The sequence below is a fragment of the Artemia franciscana genome, chromosome 8 (genome assembly GCF_032884065.1).
Source record: "Artemia franciscana chromosome 8, ASM3288406v1, whole genome shotgun sequence".
In the NCBI taxonomy this organism is placed as follows: domain Eukaryota; kingdom Metazoa; phylum Arthropoda; class Branchiopoda; order Anostraca; family Artemiidae; genus Artemia; species Artemia franciscana.
Window position 1 is genome coordinate 15626234 of NC_088870.1, and position 14572 is coordinate 15640805.

General features: G+C 33.9%; 1 protein-coding gene across 1 annotated transcript in view; it reads right to left on the reverse strand.

The window, feature by feature from the left end:
- Window positions 1–8494: 8494 nt before the first annotated feature.
- Window positions 8495–14572, reverse strand: part of LOC136030050 (uncharacterized) — a 28186-nt gene continuing 22108 nt past the window's right edge. The window contains exons 6-8 of the mRNA XM_065708671.1: window positions 14119–14305; window positions 10901–10983; window positions 8495–8870 (exon numbers count right to left, since the gene is read on the reverse strand). Of these exons, the coding sequence (XP_065564743.1) occupies window positions 8650–8870; window positions 10901–10983; window positions 14119–14305 (491 nt within the window). The 3' untranslated portion in view covers window positions 8495–8649. The remainder of the gene's footprint in view (window positions 8871–10900; window positions 10984–14118; window positions 14306–14572) is intronic.

Here is a 14572-nt window from a genome sequence, read left to right on the forward strand (position 1 = left end):
ACCACATTAGAAGACATTTGTAAGCCAAAGACTAACACAATGACTAGACGAGTTAAATCCTGTTTCAGTGCAAGAAGAGGTTAAATTTTTGCTATTACTAAGTTTTAAACATTAGAAAAATAAAGGCCACAAACCTTTAATCTTTTATTTTTTCCCGGAGGTTCTTTATATAGAAGTTGGTCGCATAAATTTAGGAAGGAGATCATTCGATTGGCAATTAGAATTTCTAGTGTTCTTTTTAAGCGTCAAAAGTGATAGGAGGACAACTATCCCTCAATCTATTTTTCCTAAATGTATCTGGTTAAAATCTTGAGATACCTATTACAAAAAAAAAACAGTCTAAAGATAAGATAGTAATGATTTCGGGATCCAACAAAACCATCAGACGTAAGGACCAAATGTTTTGAGTCATGACCTGGGGCATAAAAGGTTCTTATGGAAGCGGCGATCGTAAAATCTTTGAAGGAGGCTCATTTGATTGGAAATTGGAAGTTTTCATTCCTTTTGTTAGTCAAAAGTAATCATACCACAGCCTCTGGGGTGGAAAACCCCCTCGCCTCAGGGACAAGGACTATAAGTTCTGTCAGTTGCTTAGTCCTAACATATAATTTTCTTATGGAAGAGATGGTTGTAAAAACTTTGTAGGTAAGTCAGATTGGAGCTTACTATTTAGATTCCCATTTTTAAGAGTTTAAAGTAATTGGAGGGTAACCAGCCTGGCGCCTTTCTGTCTTCAAATGCATCGGATAAAATTTTTGAGATAGCCATTTTGTTAAAAATAGTCCAAAAGTCAAATAACTAAATTAGTGGTTGACAAAACCCAAACTGCTCTTAGGTAAGGTATGTCTCCTGTGAAAGTTTCCCATTGGTAGCATATAAGGTCTTTTGATAAGAAAATAGGGCATATCCTCCCACTAGCAGCGAAAGTGTATATGTGTTTTAGGACCCCATAGCTCAGTATACTGCTTGCGCATGACTACCACCTAAATAAGTTTGTTTGATTCATTGTCACTTATACTTCCAGGTCATATAATATTGGCTACCTTCAAATAATGAAGGCAGCTATGCTAAAATGCTACTGAAAATGAAGTAGAGATAGGATTCACTTAAATGCAAATTTAGCCTACGATCATGCTTGTTTATGTTGAACTTTATCATATTTTGCTATTACTAAATTTTATACAATAGAAAACTTAACGTCGTAATTCTTCAATAGTTATTTATATTACATTTTTTTTTACGAAAACCTTCAAATTTTCGAAACACTCATTTGATAAGAACTTGAGATTTTGTGTTCCCTTTTAAGAATCAAAATTATGAAAAAAGGGTATGTTTGGTTCTGGATCTACTGGATGCACTGCTAGTTGCGCAGAAATTTGTGAAAATGGGGCCATATCTTGAATGTTATTAATAGCTAGTCCTTCCCCGTAGCATCTTACTCGACCCCGTAATACCCTCCCACGTAATACATGTGTATATGTGTTTGTGGGCACCACAGCTCAATATACTGCTTGTGAATGGCTATCACCTTTACAAGCTCTTTTAATTCATTTTCACTTATTCTTTACAGCCTTATAATGAAAGCTGCCTTCAAGTAACAAAGGCAGCTAGAATACAATGTTTCTATTAAAAGTAATTATGATTTGTTTCAATATGAAGTAGAAATAATATTTGACTAAATCAAAATATAGCATACGATTAAACTTGATAGAGTTGAACTTTATCATATTTTTGCTATTACGAAGTTTAAGACAATACAAAACTAAAGCCAACAACGCTTTAACGCCACAACTTCTTCAATATCCTGGATCCGCTACTAGTTGTGCACTTAGATTTGGGAAAACAAGGCCAGTACATGAAGGCTGTGCACAATCAGCCCTGTCCAACCCTAATCATCAAACCCGACCCACTAATATCCTCCTACTAGCAGCGCAGGTGCACATATGTTTGTGGACCCCTAAACAACATATACTGCTTGTGTAAGATATTACCTATATAAGTAAGTAGATTACTGTAGCCAGAAGACTTAAAAATATGCTCTTAGAAAGTATTCCCATCTCGTTACTAAAATACCGAAATGATATTAACTCATTGATTAAAATTCTTAAACAAATTCAACGGATTTATGCAGAATAGTGATCCTGCTATGATAAATCAGGTCATCTGCAATATAAGGGGACAAATTCAAAGATGTTTAACAAGTTTAAATGTCAGACCCCTAGCATCAAACCCAATACACTAATATCCTCCAACTAGCAGCACAGGTTTATATGTGTTTATTGGCCCCTTACCAATATATATTGCTCGTGCAAAGTTATCACCTATTTCAGTTTGTTTTATTCATTGAAAATAATATCTTTTATGGTCAATCTTTGAGAATCTTTCTGGTCATATAATGATTGCTGCCTTATGATAATGAAGGCAGCTCTACTACAACGTTTCCATTGAAAGTAATTATGATCTTTTCAAATATGTAGCAGAAAAAGGATTCATTTAAACCAAAATATAGCCTCCGATCACACTTGATATAGTTGAACATTATCATATTTTTGCTATCGCTAAGTTTTAGACAATAAAAAACCCAGGTTTCAATGTTTATATTATTTTTTTTGCAAAAATCTTAATTTCCTAAGCACGACTAATTTGATTGGAAAGTGAGAATTTTCGTTACCTTTTAAGAATCGAAATCAAGGAAAAAGGGTATGTTTGATTCTAGATCTCCTGGATCCACTGTTAGTTGTACACTGAGATTTGTGAAAACAGGGCCACAGCAAGAAATATTGTGCACAACCAGCCCTGCCCCTTAACATCAAACCTGACCACCTAATACCCTCCCACTAGAGCGCATGTGTGTATGTGTTCAGGGGCCCCCTAGCTTAATATACTGTTTGTACATGGCTATCACCTATATTAGTTTCTTTAATTCATTGTCACTTTTTCTTTCGAGTCTTATAATAAAACCTGCCTTCAAATACTGAAGGTAATTAGAATACAACATTTCGATTGAAAGTAACTATGATTTATTTGAACATGAAGTAGAAAAAGGGCTCATGTAAATCAAAATATAGCCACTTGATAAATATCTCATTTGATAAAGTTGAACCTTATCATATTTGTGCTATCACTAAGTTTAAGACAAAAAACTAAAAGACATAAAGCCCATAAGGTTTCAATGTTTTATTATTCATTTATTGTTTTCCCATATACTCCTAATTTTCCTAAAACTGATTGGAAATTGAAACTTTAAGTTCCCTTTTAAGAGTCAAAATTAAGATTAGAGGGCGAGTTCGATATTCGATCTCCTTGATGCGCTGCTAGTAGTGCACCGAGATTTGTGTAAACAGGGCCATCGCGTGAAGGTTATTTTCAGTTAGTCCCGTCTACCCACTAGCATCAAATCCAACCCCCATAATATACTCCAAGTAGCAGCAAATGTTTATATGCGTTTGTCGGCTCCAAAGGTACATGTACTGCTTGTGCAAGGTTGTCACCTATATAAGTTTGTATAATTAATAGTCACTTGTTCTTTCAGCCCTTTAAATAATTAAGGTAGATAAGGTAAAATGTTTCTGTTGAAATTAATTATTACTTGTTTGAATATGAAGTAGGAATAGGACTTGCTTAAATTCCTACTTAAATTCAGAATTTAGCCTAAGATCATGCTTAATGATGTTGAACTTGTCCCATTTTTCTGTTGCTCAGTTTTAGGTTATAGAAATCTAAAGGTCATAAAGGTCATAAGGCCTGAATATTTTATTCTTGATTTATTGTATTTTTCCCAGAAATTCCCAATTTTCTGAAAACCATTTATTTGATTAGAACCTGAAGATTTGCGTTCCCCTTTAAGAATCAAAATTCAGGAAAGAGGGCATGTTTGATTTTTGATCGCCTGGATGCACTGCTAGTTGTGAACTAACATTTGTAAAAACAGGGCCACGGCTGGAAGTTTGTGCATAGCCAGCCCCTCCCCTTAGCATCAAACCCAAACCCTCATACTAGCAGTGCATGTTTATATGTGTTTGTGGGCCTCAGAGTTCAACATATTGCTTATACATGGCTACCACCTATAAAAGTTTGTTTAATTCATTGAAACTGGTTCTTTCAGGTTTTGTAAAGAAAGATGCCTTCAAGTAATGAAAGGTGGCTAGAATACAACGTTTGCATTTAAAATAATTATTGTTTGTATGAACATGAACTAAAAATAGCTTTCAATTAAATCAAAATATAGCCTGCGATTGCACTTGATAGAGTAGAACTTCATTATATTTTGCTGTTGCAAAGTTTTAGAAAATAAAAAACTAAAGGCCACAAGGCTTCAGTCTTTTATTAGTTTCTTATTGTTTTTTACCGAAATACCCCTCACTTAAACAAAAAAACGAGTCGTTTCTGATTCTGCATATCCTAGGTGCGCTGGTATTTGTGTACTAAAATTTGTGAAAACAGGGTCACTGCGTGAAGGTTGTGCACAACCCATCTTTTCCAAGTCCTAGCATCAAATCCAACGTGAGCCCAATAGGTCAATATACTGCTTTTGCATGGCTATCACCTGTACAAGTTTATTTAAATCATCGTCACTTATTCTTTCAGGTCTTATAATAAAAAGTTGCCTCCAAATAATGAAGGCAGCTAAAACACAATGTTTGTATTAAAAGTAATTATGTTTCATTATAAAATGAAATAGAAAAATCGGAATAACAAGATGTTTCCAAGCCCAAAATAGACACACTGCACCTTCTTTGAACAGAAGTTATGCAAGAATTGTCAATTTTCTGGTAATAAAAAGACATTTACAAACTAAATTATAACTCAGTCATTAAACGGGTTATGTCGTGATTCAGTGTAAGATAAAGTTAAGTGTGAGCTTTAGAATTTCGATGATTTCTTTCACGAACAAATAGAATCCAGACTTTGTAAAAAAAAATCAGTTGCCAAATTGAGTGTTTTACGCACATTGGTGAAATTTTAAATTTATTTAAATCTACCCTTTCTTACTTTAGCCAAAACAAAATTATTTATCCTCTCGTCCCAATTGATTGATTCTGGGATAAAGGAAAATGTTAAATTCAGTTTCCTTATACTTATTGCTTACTTGGTCTTGTAATTTTTTTAGTAAAAACATAATTTCAAACATTAAATTAATGACTGTAACGGATAGATTATTTATTTGAATTTTTTCTCCCCTAGAATTTCTGTGTCTGGTGCATTTGCCTCTTCTGTTCCCCGTAAAACCGGCTCTGACTCGATGCTATGTCTAGATATACATGTCAGATTTGTCGTATAGGCAAACACTGACTTGACGCTCATTTTGATGTTTTAGCTGTCAGATTTAAGTTCTAACCTTTGAGTAAATCCTCAAAATAAAACCTTGGGATAAAAAACTTGAATACGCGGAAACTTTGTTGTCAAACCAAAAAACTTAAGACTTAAAAATTAACATCTTAAACCTCAATTCCAAGAATCTAAAGGGGGAGATGCATCTAGAATATCAAACAAAAATTCAAAATAAAAATGTAGGCTCTGATTACGAAAGCTAAAACCTATTCTAAACAACATACAAAATCTTCAGCCTTTAAAAGAGTAGACGTACTTTCATGTAAGAACTAAAATTTAAAATAATGCTAAACAATCAGCTTCAAATTTAAACCGCAGACACTAAATGTTTAACAACACATACAACAGCAAAGCATTCACATAGAAAACTTAGCCCTAAGAATAATAAGCCCCACATAATAGGAAAAACTGAAAAACCTAATAAAATTTGTGCAATAACGTACAAAAACACTACGCACAAAATTTTGAACTCCATATCCAAACAATAGACTCCTAATAAAAGGGATCTAACCAAATATTCTAAAACCTGAAGCGTAAATATGAAAATCTAAAGATCGCCTACAAAATTCGTATTCAATCAAACTACATAAATAATAGCCCCGATAATAAAAAAACAAAAATATGAAAAAGAATCCAAAAACATTCTAACGTGGAGCCTCACATGCACAGACAAACTTAGAACAAGTCTAAAATAAGTTATAGCACTACTATAAGGTAAATACATAAGTGGACTCAACTCTTCTTTGTAAAGCAAAAAAACTTCTAATTAAAGCAAAACCAAGATCGGCCCACAACAAGGATTTATTTCAAAGGCCTACATTCAGTAAGAATCTCCCAGAAAGTTGTAGAAATTTTGAGCAAGCTCACCTCGACGTCCTACCCCTGGGTTTGTCCCAGTCCGACTTAAAAGCCCATTCTGAAAGCGCAGAAACAATGATCGCATATACAAAAATTAACACCAAAGATTAGATTAATCCAAAATTGAAAACACTGCCATTCCATTATAAATTTTTCCAAGACAAATAAACCTATAACCGTACGCACACATAAACAAATATACAAATACCTTCAGTACTTCCAAAAAGCAGAACATTAACCACTAGAACACGTTCTTTTATCTCCCTTGTTGTGATAATCCATGGTTCTATTACTGTTTTTAAAATAAAAAATGTTAAACAACAAATAAAAGAATCTACAGCCACCTCATTTAATTCTTACATTTGAAACGGTAAACCCAAAAGTTTCTCAAAGAGATTTTACTTTGTGTTGAAATACATATTCAAAAACAGAAATCCACGCCCAAAAATACTTACAGACAAAAACTAAATACGATACATTAGCCCCACTAGCAAAAATTTCAAAGTAAACAAGCCAAAAAAACTCACGCGAGATGAACAATTTCAGCAAATTTGAAAAACTAAAGATCTAAACCATACTTAAACCCAACAAATGAAGTTTTCAGCCCCAGTTCATAAATTCTGAATAATTTTAGAATAAACAAAATTTTTTTAGAAATAATTCATAAAAAAACAAAAAAACATTTTTGTTTCATACAAAAATGAAACGCACAACTGAAAAACATTTGATTTTAGCTCAAAGGGAGACAAATCCCAAATATCTAGTTGTAAAGCCCCATATACAAATATATTCCCGAATGCAGAACATTGCTCCTGGAAAAATGTATAGGAAAGAAAGCTATAAATTCCCAAATGAAAGCTAAAACTCAACAAATAGGAACCCAGTCTCAGCATAAAAAAACCTAGAGAGCTAAGGATGTATTTACCATCCTAAATAAAATGATAACACTAGTATATTAGCAGCATTAAAGTCCTCAACACAGATTCATATTTGCCCCAAGAAAAGACACTTGGCGATAAAATCCGAAAATCCCATGTGCATTTTGGTTTGTATTATTCTAATTACCTCGTCATCTTATGATTTCAACACTGATATTTCAGAGGATCCCTGTTTTCCTATTCGCTTTTTACACACTATTTCCTGTGAATAGTTTCCACAAAATAAAACCAATTCAAAATCTATTTTGAATATATTCTATATTTAAGGCTTTTAAGCTAATGTGACACAAGGTTTTTATATAAAGGCTTAGATGTGTGAGACAATACAGCCAAAAAAAAAAATCTGACAGCCAAAAATCAAAATTAGTATGAATTTACTGTTTGCCGATAAGACAAACCTGACAGGTACGTCTATATACTACAACAAAACAGAATCAGTTTTAGGGGAGATAGAGGCATCGCTTACACCCGGCGCAGATATTTTAGGGGTACAAAATTTCAGAAAATAACCAAACGGTTACAGTCATGTTTCTAGTTTGAAATTGTATTTTCATTAAAACAAAGTAGAGGGCGCAGATGGTAGTAAATATAAGGAACTTGAATCCCAAATTTCCGTTTATTCCAGAAGCACAAATTGGAACGAAATGATTGAAAATTTGTAGAGGCTAAAGAAGGAAAATTAAGATTTGAATAAATGGACAATTTTGTTAATAATCAAAGATAGTTGAAATTTTACCTGGAAAGCTTTAGAAGATAGGGAGAGAGGCACTAACCAAGATTTGACCCAGATGCAAGAGAGGCCGGAACCGCCAATGAGCCTAACTTGATACAGGTTAGCCCTTTAAATATGTTCTAGGCTTCTATAGCTTGATTTCGCCTATTCCAGTTCATATACTGTTCAAAATAGCATATTATTTTGTGTGTTTCAACGGTAAAAGTGAACCGTTTTCATGTTAACATTTTGCGATTTTTCTACAAGCGTAAACCGTTCAGTGAATACTGTTTTTCTATCCATATTTGAAGTTTTTGCTAGACATTTCTAAGAAATCCTAGATTGCTAGACAATTTCTAATAAAGAACCTTTCTGTAGGGTCACTAGTAGGGTCACTTAGACTCTTTGTTTGAGAATAATATAAGCTTGCTTGAAAAAATTCAATGATTTTCAAGAAATTTTCAGCATGTTTTTAATCTAAAAAATTCATAAGATAAATTTCAAAACATGTAATTCAGTAAATGGATCTCAACTATCGAATGTAGCAAAAATGTCACATTTTGTTCATACAGTGAAACTTTAGGACTGCAAGAATGTAGCTTACCAACAGCATCCACATACCAACAACATTACAACAACTACCATTTTGACAAAATTTTATAAAAAAATGATTTTAATTGCAATAAAGAGTCAAAATAAGATGAAAATTAAATAAGATAGTTCTAAGAAGTTATTCCAATTTACGCAATGTAAAGCACCGTTTTACACAATTACTATATAAATAGTTATTCCCTCTTTAAAAACATAATTTCACCAGCAGTCATCATCTCCAGTAAAGTAGCACCAGAGCTGGTTTTCATCACCCAAATCAACTTCAAAAATATTGGTCTGGCTAGTTAATTGTTCACCATATGGATCAACACAGAAACACTTACCAGCCATACATTGCCACTGACGGAAATTACCGTTGGCACAGCAGACAGGTAATGCGGTGGTGTATTCTTGGAGCAGCTCTTTAGTTCTAGCACAATCTAAATAAGATATAGAATCTTACGCTGTGTTTTCTTAGGTGAATCCCCGCAACTCCCCAATAGTTTTGACTCCCTAGCAATCTTAGTACTTTTCTTAATAGGAACATTCATGGTAAGAAAGACCCATGGCCTCGAAACTTCAGAATCACGGGACCTTTAGCTCGAATTTCTTACATTTTGTGAATAATTAATTTGTTTTAGCAGTACAACAAGAAAAAAAATCTCCACTTTAAGACAAAGTCGTGCAAAAGCACCTCTTGATCTGGATTGATTCAATCAATTCACTTTCGCTATCTAAAGGCTTTATATTTGCTCTAAGTTATTTCAATGAATACGAGTTACTCAGAACAATTTAAGCTTAGAATGAGAACAAGTACCAATGATGTTAGAAAAACATTTTTTTCCCCTTGGCCTCATTTTGGGCCAATTAGGCCGAAGATTTTCAGCTTTGGTCTTCGGTTCATCTCATCAACTAGAAGATGTTCAAAAACGCACTATTAAAATAATATTCGAACCCCACTTCAGCAGCTATGAATGTGCTTTTGACTAGTAAAATTGCCCACATTATTCCCTCAAACACATGATTTAATAATATAATTTTTGAAAACATTAATAGCAAACAAAGAAGAGTCGATCTACTTTTCCGCCATCTGCACAGATTAGTAGAATAACTAGGCATCACAATAAACTACAGCCCATGAAGTACAGCACAAATAGATTTATAAACTCCTTCGTGCCATATTTTGTAAGCGTGTTTAATAAGTGACTTTTTTTTCTCATTTTCTATTTTTTTGTGACTGTAAAAGTAGCATAATTTAGCGTTCATTTTTGACTGCTACGATAGCTATTTAAATAAACGAATACAGATGAAAGAATTTTCTTATATTTTCTTTTGGTTGTTTCAAAATTAGAGAAGTTTTACGATGGTAGTCATTTTGTCGGTATTTCCAATTTGATTAGTATTTTCAATTTCCAAAAACAAATAAGCTAAACTATTAAGTTCCTATTTTTTGTTTCGATTCCCTTATTTTTTTTTTGGCAAAGCCCTTTCTGGAGCCTAATAATACAAAGATAGAAAACACGAATTCAATAAATAATATATTAAGTGACAAAATATCCTCCCCACCCAAAAAACACAGAGGAAATAGAGAATATATAGTAGAATACAGTTAAATTTACTAACGAAGAAGAGTGCCTAGAAAAGAAAAAGAGAAAGCAAGAAATTGTGTACTATGAAAGCAAAGAAGAACAAAGATAACCACCTGAACATAATTAACTTCGAATAGCTCTTGACACCTTAAGAACGTGCGAATTGTGTACCTTATAAAGGTAAACTTTTAGTTGCCTTTGGGAATCAACAGATTCTTACTGTCTAATTTTTCCAGAGGAAAAGCGTGGTCTGATTTAATTCAACAGTTTAGCTTTAACTCAATTTTACACAGACTTAACCAAGATTTGACTGCACGTGACTGCACAAGACTTATTATATGTTGACTGCACATGACTTATGTTCATGAATGCATATAAGCCTGACCTTTATTATGCATAATATCTTCAGTTAGAGCTACCATCATAGGCAATGATTCTAACGAAAATGCTCTTATGTAATAAGAAGATTCAAAGCTGATCTACGCTATAAAGAAAGCTCGGCTTTGTTTTTTCTTCGTCAAATGAAGTCCAATTCAAGTTCATATAATGTATCATGGAAAAGAGTGGAGATCTCTATGTAGTATTTGATATATTTATCTGGCTTTTTAATATCTCCTTATTAAATAGCCTGGTGAAATCTTTCAATATGAAACATTAATCGTACTGCCAGAAAAAAACATTTTATGGATAAAGTCACCATTCAGTAATCTTTGAGGGTGTTTATAGCAATCTTTGGTAGGAATATTAAACAGTAGTAGTAACATTTTTATAGCAATTTCTGGTACTTTCATAGTAATCGTTGACAGTTTTTACGGTAATTGCTAGACTTAGTCAATGAGCCTATACTATCCACGGATTGGAAAAATAAAAAAAAATCTTACTGCATCGATAGTCGTCATTGTCTGGGGCTGCACCAGGAGCGTATTCAGAGTAAGCAACTCCGTGGATATTGACACAGACACTCCTAAAAGATTTTCAAATTGCAAAGATATTGCTTATTTTTAAAAGTCTCCAAGACTTTCTTCACTTTATATATATATATATATATATATATATATATATATATATATATATATATATATATATATATATATATATATATATATATATATATATATATATATATATATATATATATATATATATATATATATATATTGAAAGTTCTAAGGTAATATTGAAAGTGTAAGGCACATAAAGCATTTTCTAATTTTTTTTTTCATTCTGTAATTCAGAATCAAGATATCTTTCATTGTTGTATTCAATGATTTATCAGAAATATAGCTAATATTTTGGCTTATTTTATATTTATCTCTCTTCTCCATGCTCTCCATCTAAAGTTTGTAATTAACAACTAAGAATCAACAGTTAGTCGTCCTGGCTAGGTGGTTTGTGCACTAGTTTAAGAATTCCTTGTCCAAGGGGCTCGGGTTCGATCAGTGAATTAGCTAGTTATTTGGTTTGGGATGGGGGTCACTGGTGTGACTCTGTAAGCTCAGACAGAGTCAATCCAGATCTAATTTTGTACCTAAAGAAATCTGGGGAAGGTAAGCAGGAAGCGTAGTTTGCTGTTGATTTTTACGGTTTGGTCTCGATTTCCATGCATTGATTATGATTTGTACAGTTTGGTCTTTATTTCTATCTTTTCGTCTTGATTTCTTTGTATTGGTCTTGACTTCCAAGGATTATTCTGGATTTCACATGTTAATCTCTTCATTTTATTTATCCATTGAGTGCCACAGAGTAGGGATTGAGAGAATTGGTTGCTAGAGTTTACACCTTTCTTTAATTTATGTTCCGTTTTTCTTATATTTTATCCTTTATAAGTTTTTTCACGTTTTGTTTTTTAATTTGTTGAGCTCTAACTCCTTTTTTCTTTGTTTTAACGATGCTTGTAAATTTGTTTTTATTAATAAAATTTGTATCTAAAAAAGTTTGTGTCCTTAGGATTTATTGATCCAGGATAAAATTTCAAAATGCTTCACAAATAAAGTATCTTGTAACTTATGCACAGGTATGCTCATTCAAGAATTCCCTTGATATAAGTGTAAAATTCTGTTTAGTAAAGAGGAAAAGGAAAGAACATGTATGAGGGTTACTCTATTCTAGCCACAATGGTACACTCGCTTTTATTTTATCTCTAATCGTACTATGATCTAATAACACTCTCTAAAGTGGCCCTCAACATGCATGTGCATACCATGTGTAAGCAATTTCTATTTATCAATTTCCCCCTCGGTGTGTAAATTTTTGGAGCCATATAGGAACATACAATTCACTTAATCGTTTTAGTATACGCGAACAGTGGATTCTCCGTGCGCGCAATTGGCTATCATGTAGAATGTGCTAGCCATATCAAGATATTGGAATGGATTGTTGACCCAGCTGGTTAGCGTTCCATTCTATTGAGGAGGAATCGGTCTCGAATCCTAATGCGGACATACAATATTTGCAATATAAAGGGTCCCTGGGAAAAACGCACTGAAAGAAAATGAAATCTCTTAAAGTATTATGTAATATCCCGCGTGTATATCGTAATTACGTAACGCCCTACGTGTGTGCCCTCCACAGTTACAATCGAAGATTCCCCACGCCCCCCTGAAGTCTATTATGTCACAACAGATTGCGTCGTCCTAACATAATTATACATTCCCCATGATAAATGTGTTGTCGGTGAGATTAGTATCTACGGGTCCCCCCGCAGGAATTGAATCCTAGGGCCCCCGATGGAATTGGATTTTAGGGCCTCCGGTGGCTATGTTAGGTGTCTGATGAAATTGGATGCTAGGGCCGCATTGGAATTGGATGCTAGGACATCCAGTGGTTAGGTTAAGGCCCCCCGTGGGATTGTAATGCTAGGAAACCGCTGGAAATGGTTGCTAGAGCCCCACAATGTAATTAAATGCTAGGGCTGTCCGTTGGAATTAATTGCTATGCCCCCTGCATGAATTGGCAGCTAACCCTCGCCTCATCCATGGAAAAGGTTGCTAAGGATTCCAACGGAATTGGATGTTAGGTCCACATTGGAATTGCTCACTTGGGCCCCGTTAGAATCAGATGCTAGGGGCCCGGGTGTTTATGTTAGGAGCCCCAGTGAAATTCAATTCTATGGGCCCTAATGTATTTGGATGAAATGGCCCTACTGGAAATGGATGCTATGGAGCTGGTTTAGTTGCTTGCTAAGGTTCCAATGTCTTGAAGGTCCCCCTAGCGGGCCCTAAGGGTTTTTAAGGACTCTCTATTATGTAACAACCAAAGAAATCTTGATTTACCCCCCCCCCCCCCCAGAAGGTTTTTTCTTAGCCCTCGTAGGTTTTTAATCATAACAATCTTAGACATCCTGCGTTAAAGAAGTCCCCTGGAGGTTTTTCTACACACCCTTAGGTTTTTTTTTAGTAATTAACACCTGCATCTCTTAGGAAACATTCCCTATGACGTAATTAACACTACCTTAAAAAGGCATAAAAAAGTGTCGTGAATGGGATTCGAAGAGGGTACTGGACAATGGAATTGGTTGGGCCTGCACTACCGTTAATCTTACATCAGACTTGTACGAAAAAAGTGGGAAATTCAGTTAAATTCAGTTAAGTTGGTTTGAAAAACCTATAACTACCATAAGTACCCTTCAAGCGCTCTCTTGTACCATGTGTTGTGTTGTGTTTGTATCTTTTGCCATACTCACATTACAAATAATAAAATTACTGTACAACGCATGAATATTTAAAATTGTAAAAGAGTACAGTTTGGATTGGTTTTCATATAAACTACACCCATTGCTTTAAACTACACCACAAAAATTTAGAATTTTTAAAAAATGAAAAAAAAATCAAAATTATATGCAGAATAGAGGGAACAGCAATTATGAAATACGGGAAACCTTCAGAGATGTGCAAATAAGCTATTTTTTCAATGAAGTACTGTTATTAATGTTGCTATGTGACCAGTATTTCATATATTTCAGCTAACAACTTGCTGAATAAGTATTTTCTGTTATATATTATAGATAACATCCAGAAAATTTAATATCAAGTCGCCAGGGATGGCCGAGCGCACTTTAGCTATTCTAGAAGAAGTAGATGATATAAGAAGAAAATCTTACTGGTTGTTTCTTATCTGAATTCGGTGATAAAAACCATCTGGCTGGCACTCTGGGAAGTCTAATCCAAGTACATGGATGTTATCATTTGCGTAAAAATCAAATTCTTCTTGCACCTTTTTGTGCTCCAGCTCACAAGAGAAATAATTACTGTCTTCAAAATTGTCAGCAAGGGGATATCTTGAGTTGACTACAAGAGCGAAAAGCAACTAAGTTTCCTTCTGAGTAAAATTTTCACTAAAACATATTTCACTCTAAAAAATTCTACTCCAATAAATGAATAATTCTGTAAAAAATGATCATTTGGGTCAATGGAATTGTTAGGACCCTCCTTCTCCATCTGTATTGTCCGGACTCTTCCTTCTGCGGACAAGAGACAGTAAGTAAATAATGAGAAAAATAAGCAAGATATGAGTTCTATTTATAAGTTATATTATAGTCTAAAATAAATTTAATT